Raw genomic sequence first — 19,536 nt, 5'->3', positions numbered from 1 at the left:
CAGTAATAGTAGCTAGTTCATTTTTTAAATATAAAAACTTACAGCACAAAAATCTAAAACTGTTATATACAACCATTAAGCAATATATCACACTGTTCACGAACCAGTTTGCAGTAGAAACGACGGGAAAACAAAACTTCATTCTCAAATACGACCAAAATTAATGATTAATTCAGTACCCTTATAACATGCTTGGGGTTTCGTGCACACCCCACCGTACCTGAATGTATACATATTTTTCATAATTAATACCTTGCAAACAAGATACATTACCATCGAATACCTATTAAATTCGTTAATTTCGATACGTACAGCTAAACCTTAGGGCGTTGTCCCACTGGCGTTATTCGAATGTTGGCGTTTCTTCAACGTCTACGCAGCGTATGTTGGCAACAGGTACAATCACGCTGTCCTGCTTTATCCGTGTGCATCAAACCACGTCAAATGCCTTCGGGCCGCTTGAACTACTTTGACACTAGGTTGACCACTAACCATACGATAAAGAAGAAGAAGAGCGTTATGTGCGTTACCGCTAGCACGCGACGTTGACGCTGCGTTAACGTTGGACAGACGCAACGCTCGAAAAATGGCAGTGGAAAAGCGGCCTTACAAATATTCCTATGGTTTTCATTCGTCTATGTAATCGGATACGTGAAAATAAAGGTTATAGTATTAATAATTAATATACTGTAAGATCGTTTTAATTATCTTCGTAATTGGGGATCGGCAAAAAGAGGAACAATTGCGATTTATACGTAAGAAGAGTTACTCGATTGTGCCGATAATTGATTTTGTACGTTAATTAGAGAAGAATAAAATGTTTGACGTAGATTAATTGGTTCGGAGATGGGAATGTGATGAAATATACCTATCTGTCTACGATATTAATAACTTTGCTTTAATAACTTTTGATTACAGAAATAGATTATTTGTGGCGTTATTTCTTACCTTGGCACTACCGAATTATGAACTTTTAATTTAAATAGTTCAATCAGATTTTTAATTTTACAAACTGTACCAGCCAGGCAAGTTGGTAATTGATATTTGATGGTAGGAAATCGCGTTATATATAAGCTTGTGAGAAATACCTTTTTAATTTTCGATTTACTGCGAGTATAAGGTCAAGTATTTTTTTTATTTTATAATATATAACAACTTTAATCAGGCACCCACATCACATTTATTCACGTGCAAAAGCACACTTTATTCTAAAAGTTATTCAAACACAATTATCCGAGCGAAACTTGAAAGAACGTACCTCCATCAAAAAAGGGTTAAAATGATAATCTAATAATATTTTCTATTAGGCGAGTACGAAAATAGAATAAAAAGAGTGCCTACTACACATGGAAGTAATTACACTTTATCTAGTATTCACTTTGATTATGCGCGGTACAAATGGGGACAAAATTTAATGGCCCACTTCATGTTGTAATAAATATTTTATTTTTGTCTCGTCCGTGATGATTGCTCTCAAGTATTAAAAGGGTACCGGTATGGCGACGTTGTTTAATTATTACTTAGACATACGTGTTTTGAAACGATAAAAAAATTCGCCGAAATACCTTTTTGTTTTAGCAGAATACTGTTGGCAAGGCGAGTTTCGTTCCTTTTTGAGTATAAAGCCTTGTTTGTGCTTTGAGTTACTTGTACCTGGCAACGGATAAATTAATTTCTGGTAATCTAATCTGTATAATTAAAGAGGTCAACTTTGTAAAGGGTGTTCTATGAAATTACCGATATGATCCAAAAATATTTAGTAAATAGAAATAAAACATCAGTCCCGTTGAAAACTAATACCTACTTTTTTTGGTGACGCGAAATGAGAATTCAATTTCGTGTGACAAATGTCATATTTGTCATTAAAACAAAACTAAATACAAAATTTTTGGAACCAATTTGAAATTACAAAAGACTAAATGAATTTGAAAACAATTTATTATATAACTATTTCGTGGCATAACTATTGTTTACCCAATTTTTGGAATAAACTAAATCAATATGAAATTTCAATTACAACCATTTTAAAATTTGCACATTTTACCGCGAATTGATTATTGTATAGTTTAAATAATAAACATATTTAAATACACATATCGTTTTTAATACATTTTGGGAATAAATCTGTCGAGTGTTTTTTGTGAATGTCAGTTAAGTTTGCAATGGTTTGTGATGTTTTAAAAGCAGTGTAGTTTAAAGCATTGTCAGTACTTTATTTACTATGTTGCTGATAAACGGATTTATGTGATACAACTAAATGTGTGTTTTAGCGTTTACTGTATTGCAAATGAAAATTCTGAATTTGCATAGTAATAGTAGTTCAAAACGGATTTTTTTGTTGCTTGTATGGAATAAAAATATAGCACTAATCATTAGAAATCGGAGATTTAAATTGTTATATTTTGATTTTGTCTCAATTAATATTATTAATTAGGTTTGTATTTCACAGTTAAACTATTTGAGCTGTAATACACTACGGTTATAATATATCCCATGAATTTTTTAGTTCTTTAGTTAGTTCTTTTTTCAATATTCAAGTAATCTGAGCCTAGAGAAATCAAGTACCCTATACTAAAAGACTTAAAGATAGAAAGAAAAGACAAACAACCAAGAAAGACATACAACCAATTAAAAAATACCGATTAAATTACATTGAAAGTGTATCACTCAACTGGGCCTGCAGTGTAATCGTTACAGTTAACAACTATTTATCGTATACACAGCTTCATACAACTAATGGCTTTTTAGTGTAATCTTAGGTAATTAATGTACACTGTAGTGTATGTTAGTGGTTCTATTTAAGAGTATGGGAACACCCAGATGAAAAGAGTAGTGCCGACTGCCAAGTGTTAATGATAACGAGAGTTCAAGTTCGATTTTTAGCGCAATTTTGGTCGTTAGATTCTTGCTAGCTCTTCTCATAAGGCTCTCCCTTTCCGAGCTAGTAGTAGATTCAGTTATTGTCAATATTTGACCTAAATTAATAAATAATTTGATTTAGATTTAAATATAAACATAGCACTGATAATTAAATTTAAACTGATCATTGAATTATGGAATAACAACATTTGTTTTTTGAAAAAAATATTTAAAGCTAAGGCTTGATCTACTTATTTGTAATAATGTAGATATCTTTTCACACAGACCAAGTCAAAAGCTAATGCAATACTACTATGGTAATAATCTTGTAGATCGAAAATAGAGTGAATTAAAAATATAAAACAGTTAATGATAATATCGTCCCTCTGCCCAGAAGCCATAAGACATTCAAAGGCTTTCCAATGTTTTGTAAACATTACTCAAGCGAGAATCAATTCGGATTATATTGGTCAACCGAACAATCGAGCGACTTAGGTTATCATTGCGACGAAACCGAAGCTTTGGAGCTCTTAAAACAAACAAACCGGGGAAGCTTACCTTCTTCGATACGAAATTTCGTAACCTAAAATGTTCGTTTATTACTTTAGGCTATTTTACTTTGGTGCCAATAGTAAATAGTGTCATATGAACATTGATCATGGATTATTCATATGCTTATATCGTGGAAAACGTTAAAAATAAAATGAAGTTTTTATGAAGTCGGTTAAAAATGTGAAAACTTGTAGTTCGAAATAGTAACAATTAGTAAGTTCCTGCAATATTTTAAAATGCTACAAATGTATTAACTGAAAGAAACGGCTCACGCGTTTGGTGTTTAGAATGCAACAAAGAAGACTCTAAAAACACATACCCTCCTACAGGTCTGGTAAAACTACACACAGTCGTTTAAATAAACAAACAATTTCTAAATCAATATCCAACTAAATTCAAATCGTCAAGTGTTCAATCGGTGACAGCGAACTAGATAATTTGTCATTCAAGACTTATAGCCGAGACAAACTGACACTGTAATAAAACTGCCTTGAAGGCTTTAAAACAAATTTCGCGAAGAATAAAGTTGATGCACACGTATCTAGAAGGCAAATCATCTTTATATCGATATTTATCTTACAGTAAGGGTAATCAAAATAACTAGCGTTAACTCGGCTATGTTTACTACAGTTTCTTGAACAATTGTTGATGCTTAGACGTCAATCACTGAGACAAAAATCATACCGTTACTTTATTTATTTATTAAAACTATTATATTCATCTACGCAGTATAAAGGCGGACCTTTTTTAAATACATCAAAATTATTTTCTACCTGTAGTTAAGATGTTGGTCAAAAAATACTATTGCATCGGGAGTAACTATGCTTTTAGAAAGACAATTCTCGTAATAACGATTTTGACCCCAACTAGTCTTAAAACTATTCTCAAATTAAACAAAATTAAATGTTCATAGTTTAATAATTATTTTTCACCCAATTAATCTTAAAACTATTCTCGATTTACACAAAATTAAATATTCAATGTTTGATATGAGAATCGAACACATAACCTTTCTACGTCACCAGCGTCATCAGTAGTCGTATCACACGTGTACTGCAAGCTTTACTCGAAACATTAGCTCATTACTGAAGTCTAATTACGTTATACTGTGACTCACGGCGCGAGCGACCGGTTAATAAGTGTGTTGTTACAATTATTAATGAGAGATTATGATTTGCTTGTGAATTGTTTATTATTGTTTACCTGCTTATGAGGTCTCTCTATCTTGGGAGAATTCGATTTTGTGCTAAAAAAATGATTACTTTAATATTAGTTTGACTGACTGTGGGATGGAAGTGCCGCATTAGTTAATTATTTATATATTACATGGTCATTAATAAACAAGATTATTAATTCGTGGGTTCAAAGAAGACTTTTACTGTTGTTTATTTAACCATTTTTCGCAAAGAGGGTAATGTATTTGTCTGTTATTTGTAAAAACACATGACTTTAATTTGAGAAAAATACACAAAAAAATAAAAGCTCTCAACAATGTTAGCTCGCCGTTCTTTCCAACAGTGTGTCCAAACATCGCGACTTAAAATAATAACGTAACAAGTTGGCGTGTTTAAGTCTGCTGGCAAACTTCTTCAACTCGTTGTATGTATGTTTGTATGTATGTATGTAATACAGAATATAACTAAATTGTAGACTTTTGCAAGATAATGGGGTTTCAAGTACTTCTGACAGTTTGCTGTGAATATAGGGTAAGATAATAATACAGTTTAGACAAGGTTTGTGCTATCGCGCTTTGTAGGAATGTGGGTAGACGGATTTCACTTAATTTGTGGACAAGAAATATTCCCAATAATACGTTAAATACGAGGTCCTAGGTTTGATTCTCTTTCCACGACAATTTCAACGCTTCATTAGAAACTAATAAGTTATTAAAATATTTGTATTATAGTACAACTCTTTCCACCATTTATAGAACAGTAAGTGAACACAAGCATAACTATTTTTTTTTACTCAATGCAAGTGAAATTACTCAAAGAATCTATTAACAAAGGAACTAGAACAAAAAAATCAATTAACACAGTTAAGTAGAGCATCCATACATGTATGTATGTATGTATGTATGTATGTATGAACATGGAGGACATGAGATTTGGGAGTAGCCCGCATGCCATTGTTCCACGCTTGTCACTTCATAATTTTGTATGAATTATCGCTAAAGAGATGGAGCGGAACATTTGCTGCTATTTTTGGGAAATATAGCTACAATTTTAGACGACAAAATTTTTATATTAGTTGTTAACAACCGAATGACAATTATTTTTGCTTCTATCGCATGTTAAAACTATGCATTAGGCTCATGATTTTTCTAAGTTGTGCGTTTTATGTGAGGTCTCAATTATCGTAAAATACCTCTTCAAGTTTTGTTCGTTTTCATGATTTTGAATTATCTGTCATTAAAGCATCTAAATTGTTTTCTAGCCCGATGTATTAGAGCTAATATGATGGTAAACTTATGCTCAAATAAAATTAGGCTTTAAGGTGGCAGTTATACAATGAATGTCATTTATAAAGTAAAATTATGTTAATTATGCTGATTCATTAGTTGATATCATATTGTATCTTGCATCCAGACTACAACAACCTGCATCAATTTGAACGAATAATACAAACAATCGCAGAAACAACGAACTTAATTTAGCTTAAAATAGTGACACATTTTTCGTACAAGCCGCCCAAAGCGAGATTTTAATTCGGACAACCATTCGCCGTTATCGTTCAGTTCACAAAAAAATCTAGTAAATTTCGACTGAAACTCTGAAAACACGGGTAGCATTAGTAGAGTACGTTTTTGGACAAGCCGGGACATGTTATACACTCGTTTTTGATAAACGCCCGCCAGATTGTGCTACGTTTTTAGAAATATGTATTACAATAGACTGTTTCGCAGGTTTCGCTTTGAAAACTGTGTTTGACGAACGTGAATTTGTCATATGGATGATTTTGAACTGTGAGGGTGGCTAAGAATACTTTTTTGCTGATTGTAAGATGAGTTCTGGAAGATTTTAATTGTTTTTAATGAAGCTATGTTGCTAAAATTAAAATTTATGTATTGAGTAGGAATTTAAAAAAGCATGGTAACCATCCGGTAAAGACTTTTGAGAACTAATTAGGCGATACGGCAATATAATTCCAATTCTCAAAACTAGATGGCGCTAGCATCGATTTTAATTTTAATACTAAACATCATTATCGAATATTTTCTCTCAAAATTACATTAATTACCAAATAGTAATAGTTTCCTAAAGATAATAAACATAAACGTGTATAAAATAAAGCAATTCTGCCTATACCGTACTAGTCGATTGACACAAGTATAAACAGGCCCCATTTCAAATAGTGAATCGTTTCGCTTCGCTCCATTACTCTTCATCAGCGGCGCAACAATAGTTCAGCTTTAAAAGTATTATCTTGACGGAATGGGGAGCACATCTATTTCTTTAACACGCCAACGTCGCTGTACCGTTTTAAATCGGTCGGGTTATTGTAAAGGTCGGCCGTGTTACGATTCTTAACCTTATGGATATGTTTCCTTATTCTTTCTTTGTGTTATGTGGGGCAAAGTTATTTGTAAGCTTTAGTTCTGTTAAACTATTATTAGAAATATTTTTGTATCTTTAAAAGTAACGTTTTTGTTGCATGTTGGAATTTACGTAAGAATATTTTTGATATGATGTGGGTAAGTAGCTATATCTATACTTAATATTATAAAGCTGAAGAGTTTGTTTGTTTGTTTGAACGCACTAATCTCGGGAACTACTGGTCTGATTTGAAAAATTCTTTCAGTGTTAGATAGCCCGTTTATCGAGGAAGGCTATAGGCTATATATCATCACGCTACGACCAATAGGAGCAGAGTACCAGTGAAAAATGTTGCAAAAACGGGGAAAATTATGATTCTCTTATGTGACGCAAGCGAAGTTGCGCGGGTCAGCTAGTCATAATAATATAGTTGGATGTCCATCGGGTATCGTACGTTTTAACATAGAACATTATTTATAAGCAATAGTACTTGTGTACAGGTGGTCATAAGTTGCATAGATTGTCATAATTGGTTGGGATCCTCATATCACAGTTTTCAAAATTAGGTATTATCGACTATCGAGCATTTGACGTTATAAATTACTTTTGAAAAATAGTTCTTGCGACACACACTAGGGTTGCTGAATGGTTTTTCATACAAAAATTGACATACGCTGTAAATGTCATACAAAAGTTCATACGACAGACGCTAGGGGCACTAAATAGTTTTTCATACAAAATTGGTCGATAGAGCTGGTTGCCGGTACACAGTAGTGGTAGACAATCGCGCTACTGTACACTTTATAGCCTCGCCTTGAACGTTACACTATACTCGCGATTCAACCGAAACAGTTTCCTACAAGCTTCAGTGATTAATTAATGGCGGGTGATTCAACGTGGTCGAGGTCAGCTGTCAGTCATTGCGTGTAAATACACAATGAACTGAAACTAGAATCCAACTACTAACCTATTCGAGAAACCTTCCTTCTGTTTTTAGCACAACTTTATTTAAAACTCAGGCCCATTTTTGATGAAATAGACAATCTCTCTCCTATTTTGTGCGAATCGGATAGTATGCATTTTATAACCTGTCGTAATAGGCGTCAATTTGTACCACTAAAGCAGTTTTATAGACATAAAACGAATTTCAATGCAGTCAACTCATATTACAATAGATGCTTAGTTTGAGTAGTACTTTTCTCTGATCTTTAGAGATCTTAAAAAGTTCTAAGTAAAGATTAAAGAAGTGAGTGGTTTAGTTACTTAAAGTTACTATTAAACAGAAATATAATATTGGTCCTGTCTACATAACTCCATTTTAAGAAGTAAAGCAAGTATAATATTCACGTCAAACACTTTGTTCGACACTTCAAATTTGTATAGGAGCATAATCTGTTAAAGTCCATTTAAAAGCATTTGACCAGCTGCACAACATTGTGAACAAAGTAAAAAGGAATCATCTCTAGCAAAAAGGACATTGACGTATATCTTATGACCACAACACGTTTCAAGCATGCATACCTCGCCCATTAGTATCAGTCACCAGTTTTGGTCATCTCAATATATTTTTAAAGCATGTTTCTTTATACGGATTATAGGCTTTCGAAGGTTTACATAACGTAGACTTATATGGGAACGTGTCGTACGATTAATGCTTGAAGAGGTTTTTTTTCTTGTGTAATTTTGTGCACGGCCCTTCGACCTCAATTGAAGATCTTTTTAGGTATGTTTCGTAAGATGAGTTTTAAGATTGGATTTATTATCACGTGGCCGGCTGTATTTTGTTGTAATAATTATTCTTTTAGTTTTCGTAGAGATTTAAAATTTTGCATTTTTTGTTTAAAAATAGACATTGCCACGTCAAGAACATATTGGTACAAATTTTAAACACAAAGTCAATCCTGTTCAAGCAGTTGTCCTATGTGTTTACATTCAATGAACAAACTAGTTCAAAATATTCAAAGAATTCTCTACAAACTAATTTTAAAAGGTTTATTAACGCCTTCAATCAACCGTACGACACTCCAAACCTAAGAAAAATACACTCCATATTTATTTACAACACATGTTCCCGCCAAAACGGCGGCCATTTTGTCACTTCAAATCCTCTGTGCTCGAGCATGTGTGATCATGTCCAAACGCAAGGGCTGCTAACATTGATTGACAGTGCAGGCGTTGCCCCGGCTAATCTGTAGTGTCACAGGCGAAGATTACCAACGGCATAGACAACCCTGACCGATTTTACAAGACCTCCCCACCCTCCCTTGATCGGAGTAAATACGATGACTTGAGGTAAAGCGGTGTGTGCTGCACAGGTCAAGTTATAGTGGACATTGATGGACTCTTGTCTTGTGCATGTTTAAATAGATCTTGTTGTTGCTAACTAATAAATTATGATTGTTAAATCGATGCTGGGTTATGCGACATACATAACGTATGTAACGAAGATATTTGACACCATTATTGTACTTTAAATACAATCAAATCTAAGAGAACGTACTAGCATCACTCTGAAATTGATTCCATATGGTTATAAAATTATAAAATAAATTAAAAAAATTCAAAGACCGAATTTATCTTACGGTTCAATGAAATAAACATAGCAATAACCCTAAAAGATCAGAAATCCCCAGTATTCTAAAACTTAAATCATTACCCACCCTTCAGCAGTCGGCTAAAGGGCAAGCTTCATATAACAGTACAATTATCTGCAGAAACAGTACCCACATCTCATCACTAGTTAAACTGAAAGTTCAGTCTGAAACACTATTCAGATTAGATTTATAACAACAATAATACGCCGAGCGCAATCTGTGAAACTGCACCGGGTAGAACGCACCATTAAACTGAGATTTACAATTAACTGGAGTTTAACTGTAGTTTGAAATGCAGCCAGTTAATATGCAAACACAATATTGCTTTAATACAACAGGTTATAGAAAGCAAATAAACTAAAGAAAACGAAACAAAATAACCAGTAAAAAACATACAATATTTTAGTAAGCAAACTTCAAAGTTTACGCTACTCGACAACAGATGGCGTTACTAGTATCAAATCGTTATCACAACTGCACTATATTTTTATAGAAGTTACTAAATAATATTCGCCACATAAACCCCTAAAAATAAATTGAATAAAACATCACAAAATCATATTTACTCAGTTAGTTTTCTCCCTTTAAATCAAGCATGCGCGTGACGGCACCTTTCATTCATACTTTTTTGCCCGTCCAACCCAATTTAATTTCTTATATCCGAGTATAATCGTCAAAGAAGCCGTTCGTCCGAACTAAACACGTTAAAGTAGTAGAAAAAAACTCGTTTACTGTTACATTTATAGTATTATGATGTGTTATTACTATCAAACTTTTTGTAAAGACGTTTGGGGTTTAGTGAAAATTGCTCTTCGTTTTTTTTATCGGCGTATCGAATTCGGGACTTTCGTAAGTCGTAATTGTGAGTTTATAATGACGGTTATTGTGGCTTTATTACTTGTTATTGTGGTAAATAAAGATATTATGATACTTGTATCCGAGAAGTTCAAAACCTAGGCCTCACAATTACTTTTCGAACTTGTGTTAGTATTAGAAATGATTATCACTTGTTTTATAGACGAGGGAAAACATCGTGAAAAAATCTTTTTGTAATTTTTCCACGTGTTTCTACCCAATACCCATCCTTGACTTTCCAACACACTCTCTCTCTTACTCAATTTTCTTACAAAAATATCCTATTCAAATTGCGTTACAACAAAATATCGTTTCCGAGAAAAATATAATAATAGATATACGTAAATTTTCCACTAGTTTCATAAAAGTACCAAACAGCTGACCTTTGTGATCTGATTTGTTCAGCGTCCTTCCCGATAGAACCTTTCGCTAATCGCCATCATTTATCCCTTCCACATCACTGAACTACCAAAGAATATCTTTTCTGATTCTTGCTACTATATCTAATAAATGACTCTTCAATTTCTGCTCTAAATTGGTTTGATCATGCAAGAGTTGAAGCTATGAAATATAGGGCATAAACTGTTCCGATTGAAAATTTTGAATACTGAGAATCGTTTACGGCCGGTTTTACAACTACAGGTTAGGTTTCAGCTAGCATAGCAAGAAGAATTAAAAAAAAAAATTGTGCGTTCTCTATCAGTCTTCGCTATCATATAATTATGTATCTAGATACTAATTGATCTAGTCCATTATTGCCCCACTGTTAGGCAAGGGAGAGGAGACAGAGGGACGGCTGTACGTCTAAAAACTGACCCTTAAAGTTGATTTCATATTGATTGTTATTAATACTAGTATATTTAAAAAGGCTTATTCCAAAGCCAGAAACATTTCCATTTTGCCCAACTATTATACGAACAAAAAACACATATTTTCATGTGAATTTTATTATCACTATAAAGCTGAGCACATATGGTAATGAGTTATCCATTCACCGTCTCTATTGTCACGGAAAATTGAAAAATAGTTGAGTACGTATATACGATTCATATATTCATAGAAACACATGCTCTAGTGGCGAGGTGCGAACATATTATCCTAGTTTTATTTCCTTGAAAATTTACATACAACTTTCAGAGAGAATTAACACACTTTTCTTGGTACATAGTAAGAAAATTGTTGGAAACTTTTCATATTTTCTAGTTTAAAATGTTCGAGGAATTTTGGATACGATTTCTAAGTACACTAGATTGTTACATAGTAAATACGTTTTAGTATATATTTCGTGATATGAGAACTTACTTTCAAAACTTCAATATAGTGTTTTTTTATCACGTTAATATCAATAGTTTAACAACAGTAGCAATAGAGCAAAATAAATAATTAAAAACATAAATATCGTTTGAAAAAGTCTTTGCCACAAAAGAGGGCCTAAATTACTACCTTGAAGTACTCCACTGCAACAGTTACATCACAATACACAGGTTCCTCTCCTTTCGTCACAGTACCGCCTATATCGATTATAATATAAACAGAATGTTTAATAGATACCACCCAAGGTACATTATCATTATACCGCCTTATACAGTTCAAAACACCTACAGCATCATTGAAGCCAACAGGTTGAAGGCATTGTCAGGGAATAATATTTTGTTCAGCATAATAGGTAGGCGATGACGACATACCCCTTTAACCGAGTAACTTAAATCTAGAGAGTAGGTATGTGAAATCTTTTTTAAAAAGATAGACTGATGTGAATGAACACAATTGTAGTATTTATGTTTACAAGGGATATGCAAGACAAGAAACTGGAAAGTTTAATGTTCCGTATAAAACCACATACCATATATAAATATAACCATATACTATACATACATAAAATCACGCTTTTTTTCCTATAGTAGTAGGCAGTATTTTATACGTAATATCAATCTATCTAGATCTACCGTTTTTAAAATAAGTGTCAAAAAAAAAACCTGTATTCTTTGATCTTTAAAATAGTCTATTTCTATATTCATATAATATGAATCGAGATCCATAACATCTAGGTCAGGGCTTGCTCAGTTGGCAACACTTGCATATGCCGCCATTATGTCAAAGCTTTTGACGCACTTTGCAGCAAAAATATACTTCCACCTCCAAAATATCATGTTACTATGTTGAATTGAAAGCGAATTGTGAAAATAGAACGTGTGAAGTAATATTTGTTGATAGAAGAAACTTTATATTTGGACGATGGTGTGGTATATTTTTAAAGTTTTTAAAAACCATAATATTGTATCGTTGAGATACATACACACGTACATACAATCACGTTTTATTTTCGCCATGGGGGTAGGCAGAGACCAGAGAACACGACTTGTTACGATCCTTACAAACTTATCGTTGAGATATTAAACATAATTAGATCTGAATATCTCCAATTGATGAAGATTTTATTATTATTTATTGAACATTATATTGAGATTCAAGACAACTGTGCATAACAGTTAAGTGTGAGTGTTCACGGTATTACGATATTGTAATTGAAGCAGCGACTCAACCACTAAAGCCTTTGCATCACACGTAACACAAGATTAAAGGTAACCCAAACCTGAAGACTATACTATGAATTAAATAGATATTTAATCCGAGTAATATAAAGAGGGTTGTATTATTCCCAAATTATGCTTTATTATTACCCGTAACGAAATGTGCTCAATAGGCATTTAATTAGTCAACGATTTATCTGTAAGGCTCCACTAATGAATTTCCAAGATGGAAGATAATCTTACTTAGTGGTAATTAAAGCTGTGGGGGCGATGGGGAATTCACCGAACTAGTGGAAATTAATGCACGGAGACATTGGCAATTACGTAACGGCAAAGCATGTTGTGTTGATAATTACATCAGCTTTGAATAACTTACACTAAAGTAGAATACCATTGTAAGAGATAAAACTATATAGATATCTACAAACATATAGAAAAATGTTTAAAAGGCATTAGTGGAGAATATAATAGAATATCCTCGTTGCCCAATTAACTCTCATATAAAAAGCTAGAATATTTTCAATACCGCTAATAAAACGAACCATATTAAAAAAATAGAAGCACGCAAAGCTTTCAAAGAATCTAATAACATTTACTTTACTATTGATAAATACAAAGCTGAAACCGAGCGCTCTTCGGATTTACAGCCCAAATAGTAAAAGTAAAATAAAACCGAATAGATAAATTCACGAGCCGGATTCAGACAGCAGTAACAATAGTATGGACTGGGGAAATCTGACATCGTATGCTAAATTAGCAGGCGCCGGATAATAAAAGGCTGAACGCTGTTGTGGAGTTTCAGTCTTTGTACAGATTTGACGAAGGCCAGATACTGTTTCAGACCAACTATTTCCAGTTTGCTGAAATCATTTTGTAGTTTGCGCTTCAAAGAGACACGGAATTTTAGGACCTTGCTCATTGTTGATGAATATCGAATTCTGTTTTAGTAATTATAAACGATAGCAGGGCAGGAAAGAAGTTTTTATTCGTTGAGAAACCGATAGATACGGACATGTCGAAGGGTGTAACAATGAACAACAGGAAAGGAGTCCAGATGTAACCCTATTATACTCGAGTAAAGGCCCTTTTATAAAAAGTAACCGAAATTGGTTTCCTAAAAACCAATTTGTCTAAAGTTTACGATCGCGGTTGGAGCATCAAACAATGAGCGAAAGTATTGTGTTTTTACGGCTTTTAACTTTGATCGTTTACCAAACATAACTCTTTTATTGGTCACCATAAAAATTGTGTATCTCTCTTGCTTCGACCGCAACGAATATCATTATCATCGAATGAAATCATTTGTTCCTTAAATAGCTTTTTAATAGCACTTTACTTTTCTCAAATGTTCGACAATGAGTAGGTATGGAAGTAAATCTTTAGAGGTTCAATTTACAATAATTGAAAACAGTCAATACCAAAATAATTAAGGCGAACCTTTAAGAAGCTTAATACTCCGAGCGACTTACAAGTGCTTCGTGGAAAATACGGAGGTTAAAGGGAAGCTGTTTTTCTAATCACAACTTTGAGATACAAAATGTTTGCTCTTAACATCTTATTTATAAGGAACGCTCCGCAAACAAAATTATAATATATGCTCTCGGCAATCAATTTCAGATTTAGTTAATACTTTGAATTCGAACGACCCAAAACGGAATTTTATTCTCGTGGGTGGTGTGACCTATTTCTGAATGTTCAGCTGAAACCACTGAGGGTGTTTAACGTGTTTTATTACACGTTATACACATTTGAAATTTTTAGTATAATTATGCTAATGGCTGTAATGTTAGTGTAATTGGTGTGCGAATTAATTTAACTCTGAATATTACAATAACAACCACGTTGTGATATAAGAAATAGAATTTATATCATGTATTATAATTTTGTCGACCGACAATGGGACAATAATAAGCCGTTGGTCCGCTATAAGCAATCATTACGATGCACTAAATACACAGTATTGGGCGCACGAAGACCCGTAATTATCATTGGGAAGAACTTTAGTGGTAATAGCAGGCAATTAGGGTGCAATGTTTTTGTTTCTGATGACATTGTGTTTTCTGAGAAGTTTGTTGTTTGTACAGCACACGTGGGAGCCCCGGCTGTGTTGTCTTTCGCCGGTCGTTTGGATGCATACGACGACCCCGGGTTAAATTAACCGGAAACTTAAGGGAAATAGTTGAGATTCGGCTCAGGTACGCCGCCGTACCAAGTTTTACATACCCTGGGAATACGCGCTTTGTATCGAAAAAATATTACGCGTACGCTCTCCGCTTTTATTTTTGCTGTAATTCTACAAAGCAAATAAATAAATAGAATTCTTCTAACATATTAATTCTGAAGTAAAACAAACATTGTAAAATAATATTATAAAGTTACAAGCTTAAACTGGACTAAATTTTATTATTGTGTAAATATTAGATGCTCAGATTAATTACTATGATGAGAAAACTGTTTTTAAACGTAAACTTTGTGTAGCCAGAGAGAGTTGTGTTAATATTAACGGAGCTTTTTGAAACGAAGTCGGACTCAAATATTTATTATTTAGCGCTGAGATTTTTTATGGCGTAAGTAACATTAGTAGTCATAATTAATAGGGAGTTTGCATCACTGCGATATCGCATTTCTGCCCGAAGCCACAGACCTCAAGGCCGATCACTTCAGAGAATAATTTATAACTTGTCAATTCATAGCACCGCAAATGAATCATAAGTAAATATAATACAAGATATATTTTACCTTAACAACAAAAACAGAGTGAAACAAGTAGTATCACCGGTAGCGAACAATATAATCGATAAAGATGCATCCAATTTAAAACAGGATAGAAAACAACAAAAGCCGGATGATGGCGCAGTTTTACACGCGACACATTCGAACAAAACCTGTCCGGGGATCACGTAAAATGAAAACAAAATAAGAATAAGAATAGAAGAGATGTAAATTACGTAAAAACTGAATATAAACGGGCGGGTCCAACTATCTTTTGATAGTATAATGGGGACGTTCGTGCCGCGGATGAAGTTGGACGGATCGCGCGGGTGGTCCGAGCTGCGGTCGGACTATTTAAATATTACTTTTTTATTATTTGCCAGCACTATTTGGTGATTTATGTTTGCTTAACACGAAGGTGTTTGGGTAACATGAGTGTGATTTGTTTGCTCTTTATTGGCTATCGATTTCAATGAACCTTAAATGTAGAAATATGGCTTCATTTTTTTGGATTTTCGATGAGTTATGACCGTCGATGCATAATTAAATTACGCGGAGGTTGTAAAATGTGGGATATAATTTATGATTCCCATTGATTGGATTAACAGTGGCACGTGAATGATGTCAAATAAAGTAGAGCAGAAAGATTGATAACACATTATTTTTTATTAAGAAGTTCGAATATACATAATCACAGATGACTACCTAAGTAGCTGAAGAAGAGCCAAAACTTGTAAAGAGGCGGTGAAACATACCGTGAGGAATATAAAAGTAAAAACTCTCACATCGTAAGTTCCCCCGGCAATATAGTAAATCTGTAAACGTTTCATAACATGATTCAATACCCAGGCTCTTCGCGAGACTTAAATAATAGAGTAAATACAGATTATTAGCCTTCCACGAACAGTTCACGAGCATCATTAAGTGTATTGATTAAATCCTCGTTTATAACAACAATAACGTTATTTACCGTTCACAATTGAGGAAAAAATCCTATTGTTTCTAGTAATTTTTCATTCATATTTCATTCCAAATTAAGTCTATATTTTCATTTTCTAGTATTCTCTGTATAAAACCGAAAATAATGTGTGTTATGATTCATTTGAAACTTTGCGAATAATTCGTTGAACTTTTTATTATGTGGGTGTTATTGAACGAAGTTAGAACGAAAAATTTTTAACAATCGATTTGACCTTTCTGATGTTACGTACGATTAAGTTTATACACACAGTACACACGCATTGGTATTTGAACTAGAAAAAGTTTTATTCCTTGCTATGGACCTAGTCATTAAATTACTCCTTATAAACCAGAGTAACTTTACATCAAGCTAACATGTCTCGCAATAAAAATAAATCGTGTAACAAGTGCTCTCATATTTCTGTCTACAAACATCATTACGAACATTAAATTCTTCCATTACACCAATTACGGTTGAAGCATTCCTCAAATCATTTCCAATGATTTCACAACAAGTCATCCTGTCTGTTCCCGGGTTTGCCCTTTCGTCTTAATTGGACAAATCATTACCAATTTACTCTTGAGTTCATATCTTAACAAAATAAAGCTGTTGACTTGCTCGTTAGTTTATCTTGTTGAAATAAAATGTTCTCTAAGTTCTTTTATCGTTGCAACTGCTATAACAATATATATTTCACTTTGAGCTCAACCGTTTTCTTCCTTATTACTTTCAACTCTTTTTATATTTATTTTACAAACGGCTTCCACTTGTTCCGTCTTTCAGATTTCTAATTTTCACGAGTTACGATTTTTTGGGGCATCTTCGACGATTGTTCTAATTTCCGGCTTTCAAGTGATTGAACTTGGTTATCGATCACTTTTTATGTTAACATTTTATTATTCTTATTGCTTATGTTTGTTTTATTTGAATGTTCATGAACCATTTAAAGTTATCACTTTTTTACTATTAGTAGATTTAACTAAATGTACACTAAACATAAACTTCAATTTGACAGAGATTATCTCTGTTCCTAAATAACAGTGTTTCTCAACATTTTCAACATCATGGGTCCGTAAAATATTCAATATCAAAATTCACAAGTCATTAAAAACTTGAGCGGCGTCCTTGCATTAAACCTTCTCAAATGTCTAAATAATAAATGAAAGCCATCTCAAATTAAATTTTCAGTCCACTAGAAAACAATGTTATCATCATCACAAAGTTTAAATTTTATGTTTACTTTATGCAAACCTAATTCCGTATAAACGCGAGGAATTCAAAGGGAATCTTATATGAAATGAATTTAGAACATTTTAATAATTACGTGACCCAAGTAACCGCATAGCCGCTGAAAATGCTGAAATGCCGCAACGCACGTCCCATTACACGCGAATAAAGCCAACGCTAACCGCAGCCCGAACGAGGCAATTTACGAATTTCCGCCCAATTCAGCATTAACAAGAACCAAACATAACCAAAACACAAACTTACGTTGATCGAAGAAGCGGCGGTCCAAACCATTCATAACGCAGTAAACAACCTCATAGTGCACTCAAAACACCAATTTTATGCGTTTACGTTCACAACTTGCACCAGTGACGTCACACTCAAAACAAATCACAACGTATTCGTTCCCACTACAGTTAACACAACGTCGGGGCGGGTTCGGCGAAGGAGGAGTTTATAGGACGTGTTGCCGATGCGGCGGTCGGCGCGCGACTAGCGTGCGCGGCGCAAGGAGCGAGGGGCGAGGGGTGGGGACCGGACCGGGAGGGGGTGCGTGCGTTCGGAATTCACTTCCCACGTGCTAGCCACCCGTCCTTTTCTTGCGGGACGGGTTAGCTTTTTAAAAGCGGCGAAGCAGGGCCCGTCGACGCATCGATATGCCTGGAGGCGACGTTTAGTTGTAACCTTGTTTATATGCACTGTAGCTAATAATAACGCGAATAGCACTCCAAGTGAGCGTTTGTTGTTATTTTTTATATGGGCTAAGTAACATTGTGCGTTAGTTGAGTGGCCGGTGGAGTTTGTTTATTCGAGTTTCCGATACTCTTGTTCCGTTTTGGTGTTTCCTGTTCGGTGTCGAGTGTTGTTTTCATTTGATTTAATTCTCCTTTTATATTTACAGATTGACTTTTATTTTTATCTCTCAATACAGTAATGCTTCTTGTATTGCTTCGGTTTAATGGTCAATAAATTTCTTAAAACAGAATGTAAAGATAATTTCGGTCGTAAAAATATGTAGATCGGTTACTCGGAATGGTATCACCCAAGGAATTCTTAGATAAGCTGTAAGTCGGGACAAAAAAGGGTAGTAAAATTGTAAATCTCAAATGCAAAGGGTTCAGCATCTTTTTAATTGCTTTGTCTTTTTTCTTGTTAACATTATATCACGGTTGTAATTATTTGTTTTGTTGATAAAAAGATTGTGTGGCCATAACCGTAATTTCTGAATAATTAGAACTTGTTTCAGGGGTGATGGTGATAAAAAGTGGAGTTTGATTAGTTACGCCCTGTAGACAGTAAAGTTTTGATATCTGCAGAGCAAAAGTAACGCACAGTTTGCTAAATGTCGCGTTACTGCACTACAGTTCAGAATACAATGTGTAAAGTTTTTCTTTAACGTCATAGAGGATTATTTATTTTTCCTTAAAGGGAATTTTTAACTCAGCCAGTCCTTAATAATTCTGCAACGTTACTTTACTTTGTCAATCCAAAAAATCATGACTCAAGACCTCCTTCTGTAGTAACTTTTGCTTACAATTTTCACGTACCAAAAAATTATATAACCTCTGACACAGCAATCAAGATTTAAACACATACACTTCCAAAACCATTTCAGAATAAACAGCTTCAAAGATCAAATCAATACTATAGATTGCTCCAATACTTTAAACCCGTAACCCGTTGCGTGGGCCGTAACTGATATATTCCAC

The 19,536-nt window shown here is 33.9% G+C and overlaps 1 protein-coding gene across 2 annotated transcripts in view; it reads right to left on the bottom strand.

Moving 5' to 3' along the window:
* Positions 1-18,310, bottom strand: part of Ten-m (teneurin transmembrane protein Ten-m) — a 231,416-nt gene extending 213,106 nt beyond the window's left edge. For both annotated transcript variants that reach the window (XM_076116239.1, XM_076116237.1), the window contains exon 1: positions 18,092-18,310. In XM_076116239.1, the coding sequence (XP_075972354.1) occupies positions 18,092-18,125 (34 nt within the window). In that variant the 5' untranslated portion in view covers positions 18,126-18,310. The remainder of the gene's footprint in view (positions 1-18,091) is intronic.
* Between the last annotated feature and the right edge of the window lie 1,226 nt (positions 18,311-19,536).

Source organism: Anticarsia gemmatalis, chromosome 7 (assembly GCF_050436995.1).
Source record: "Anticarsia gemmatalis isolate Benzon Research Colony breed Stoneville strain chromosome 7, ilAntGemm2 primary, whole genome shotgun sequence".
NCBI classification, from domain to species: Eukaryota; Metazoa; Arthropoda; class Insecta; order Lepidoptera; family Erebidae; genus Anticarsia; species Anticarsia gemmatalis.
The sequence above is the reverse complement of the archived record's forward strand: the minus strand, read 5'-3'. Positions and strand labels throughout refer to the sequence as shown.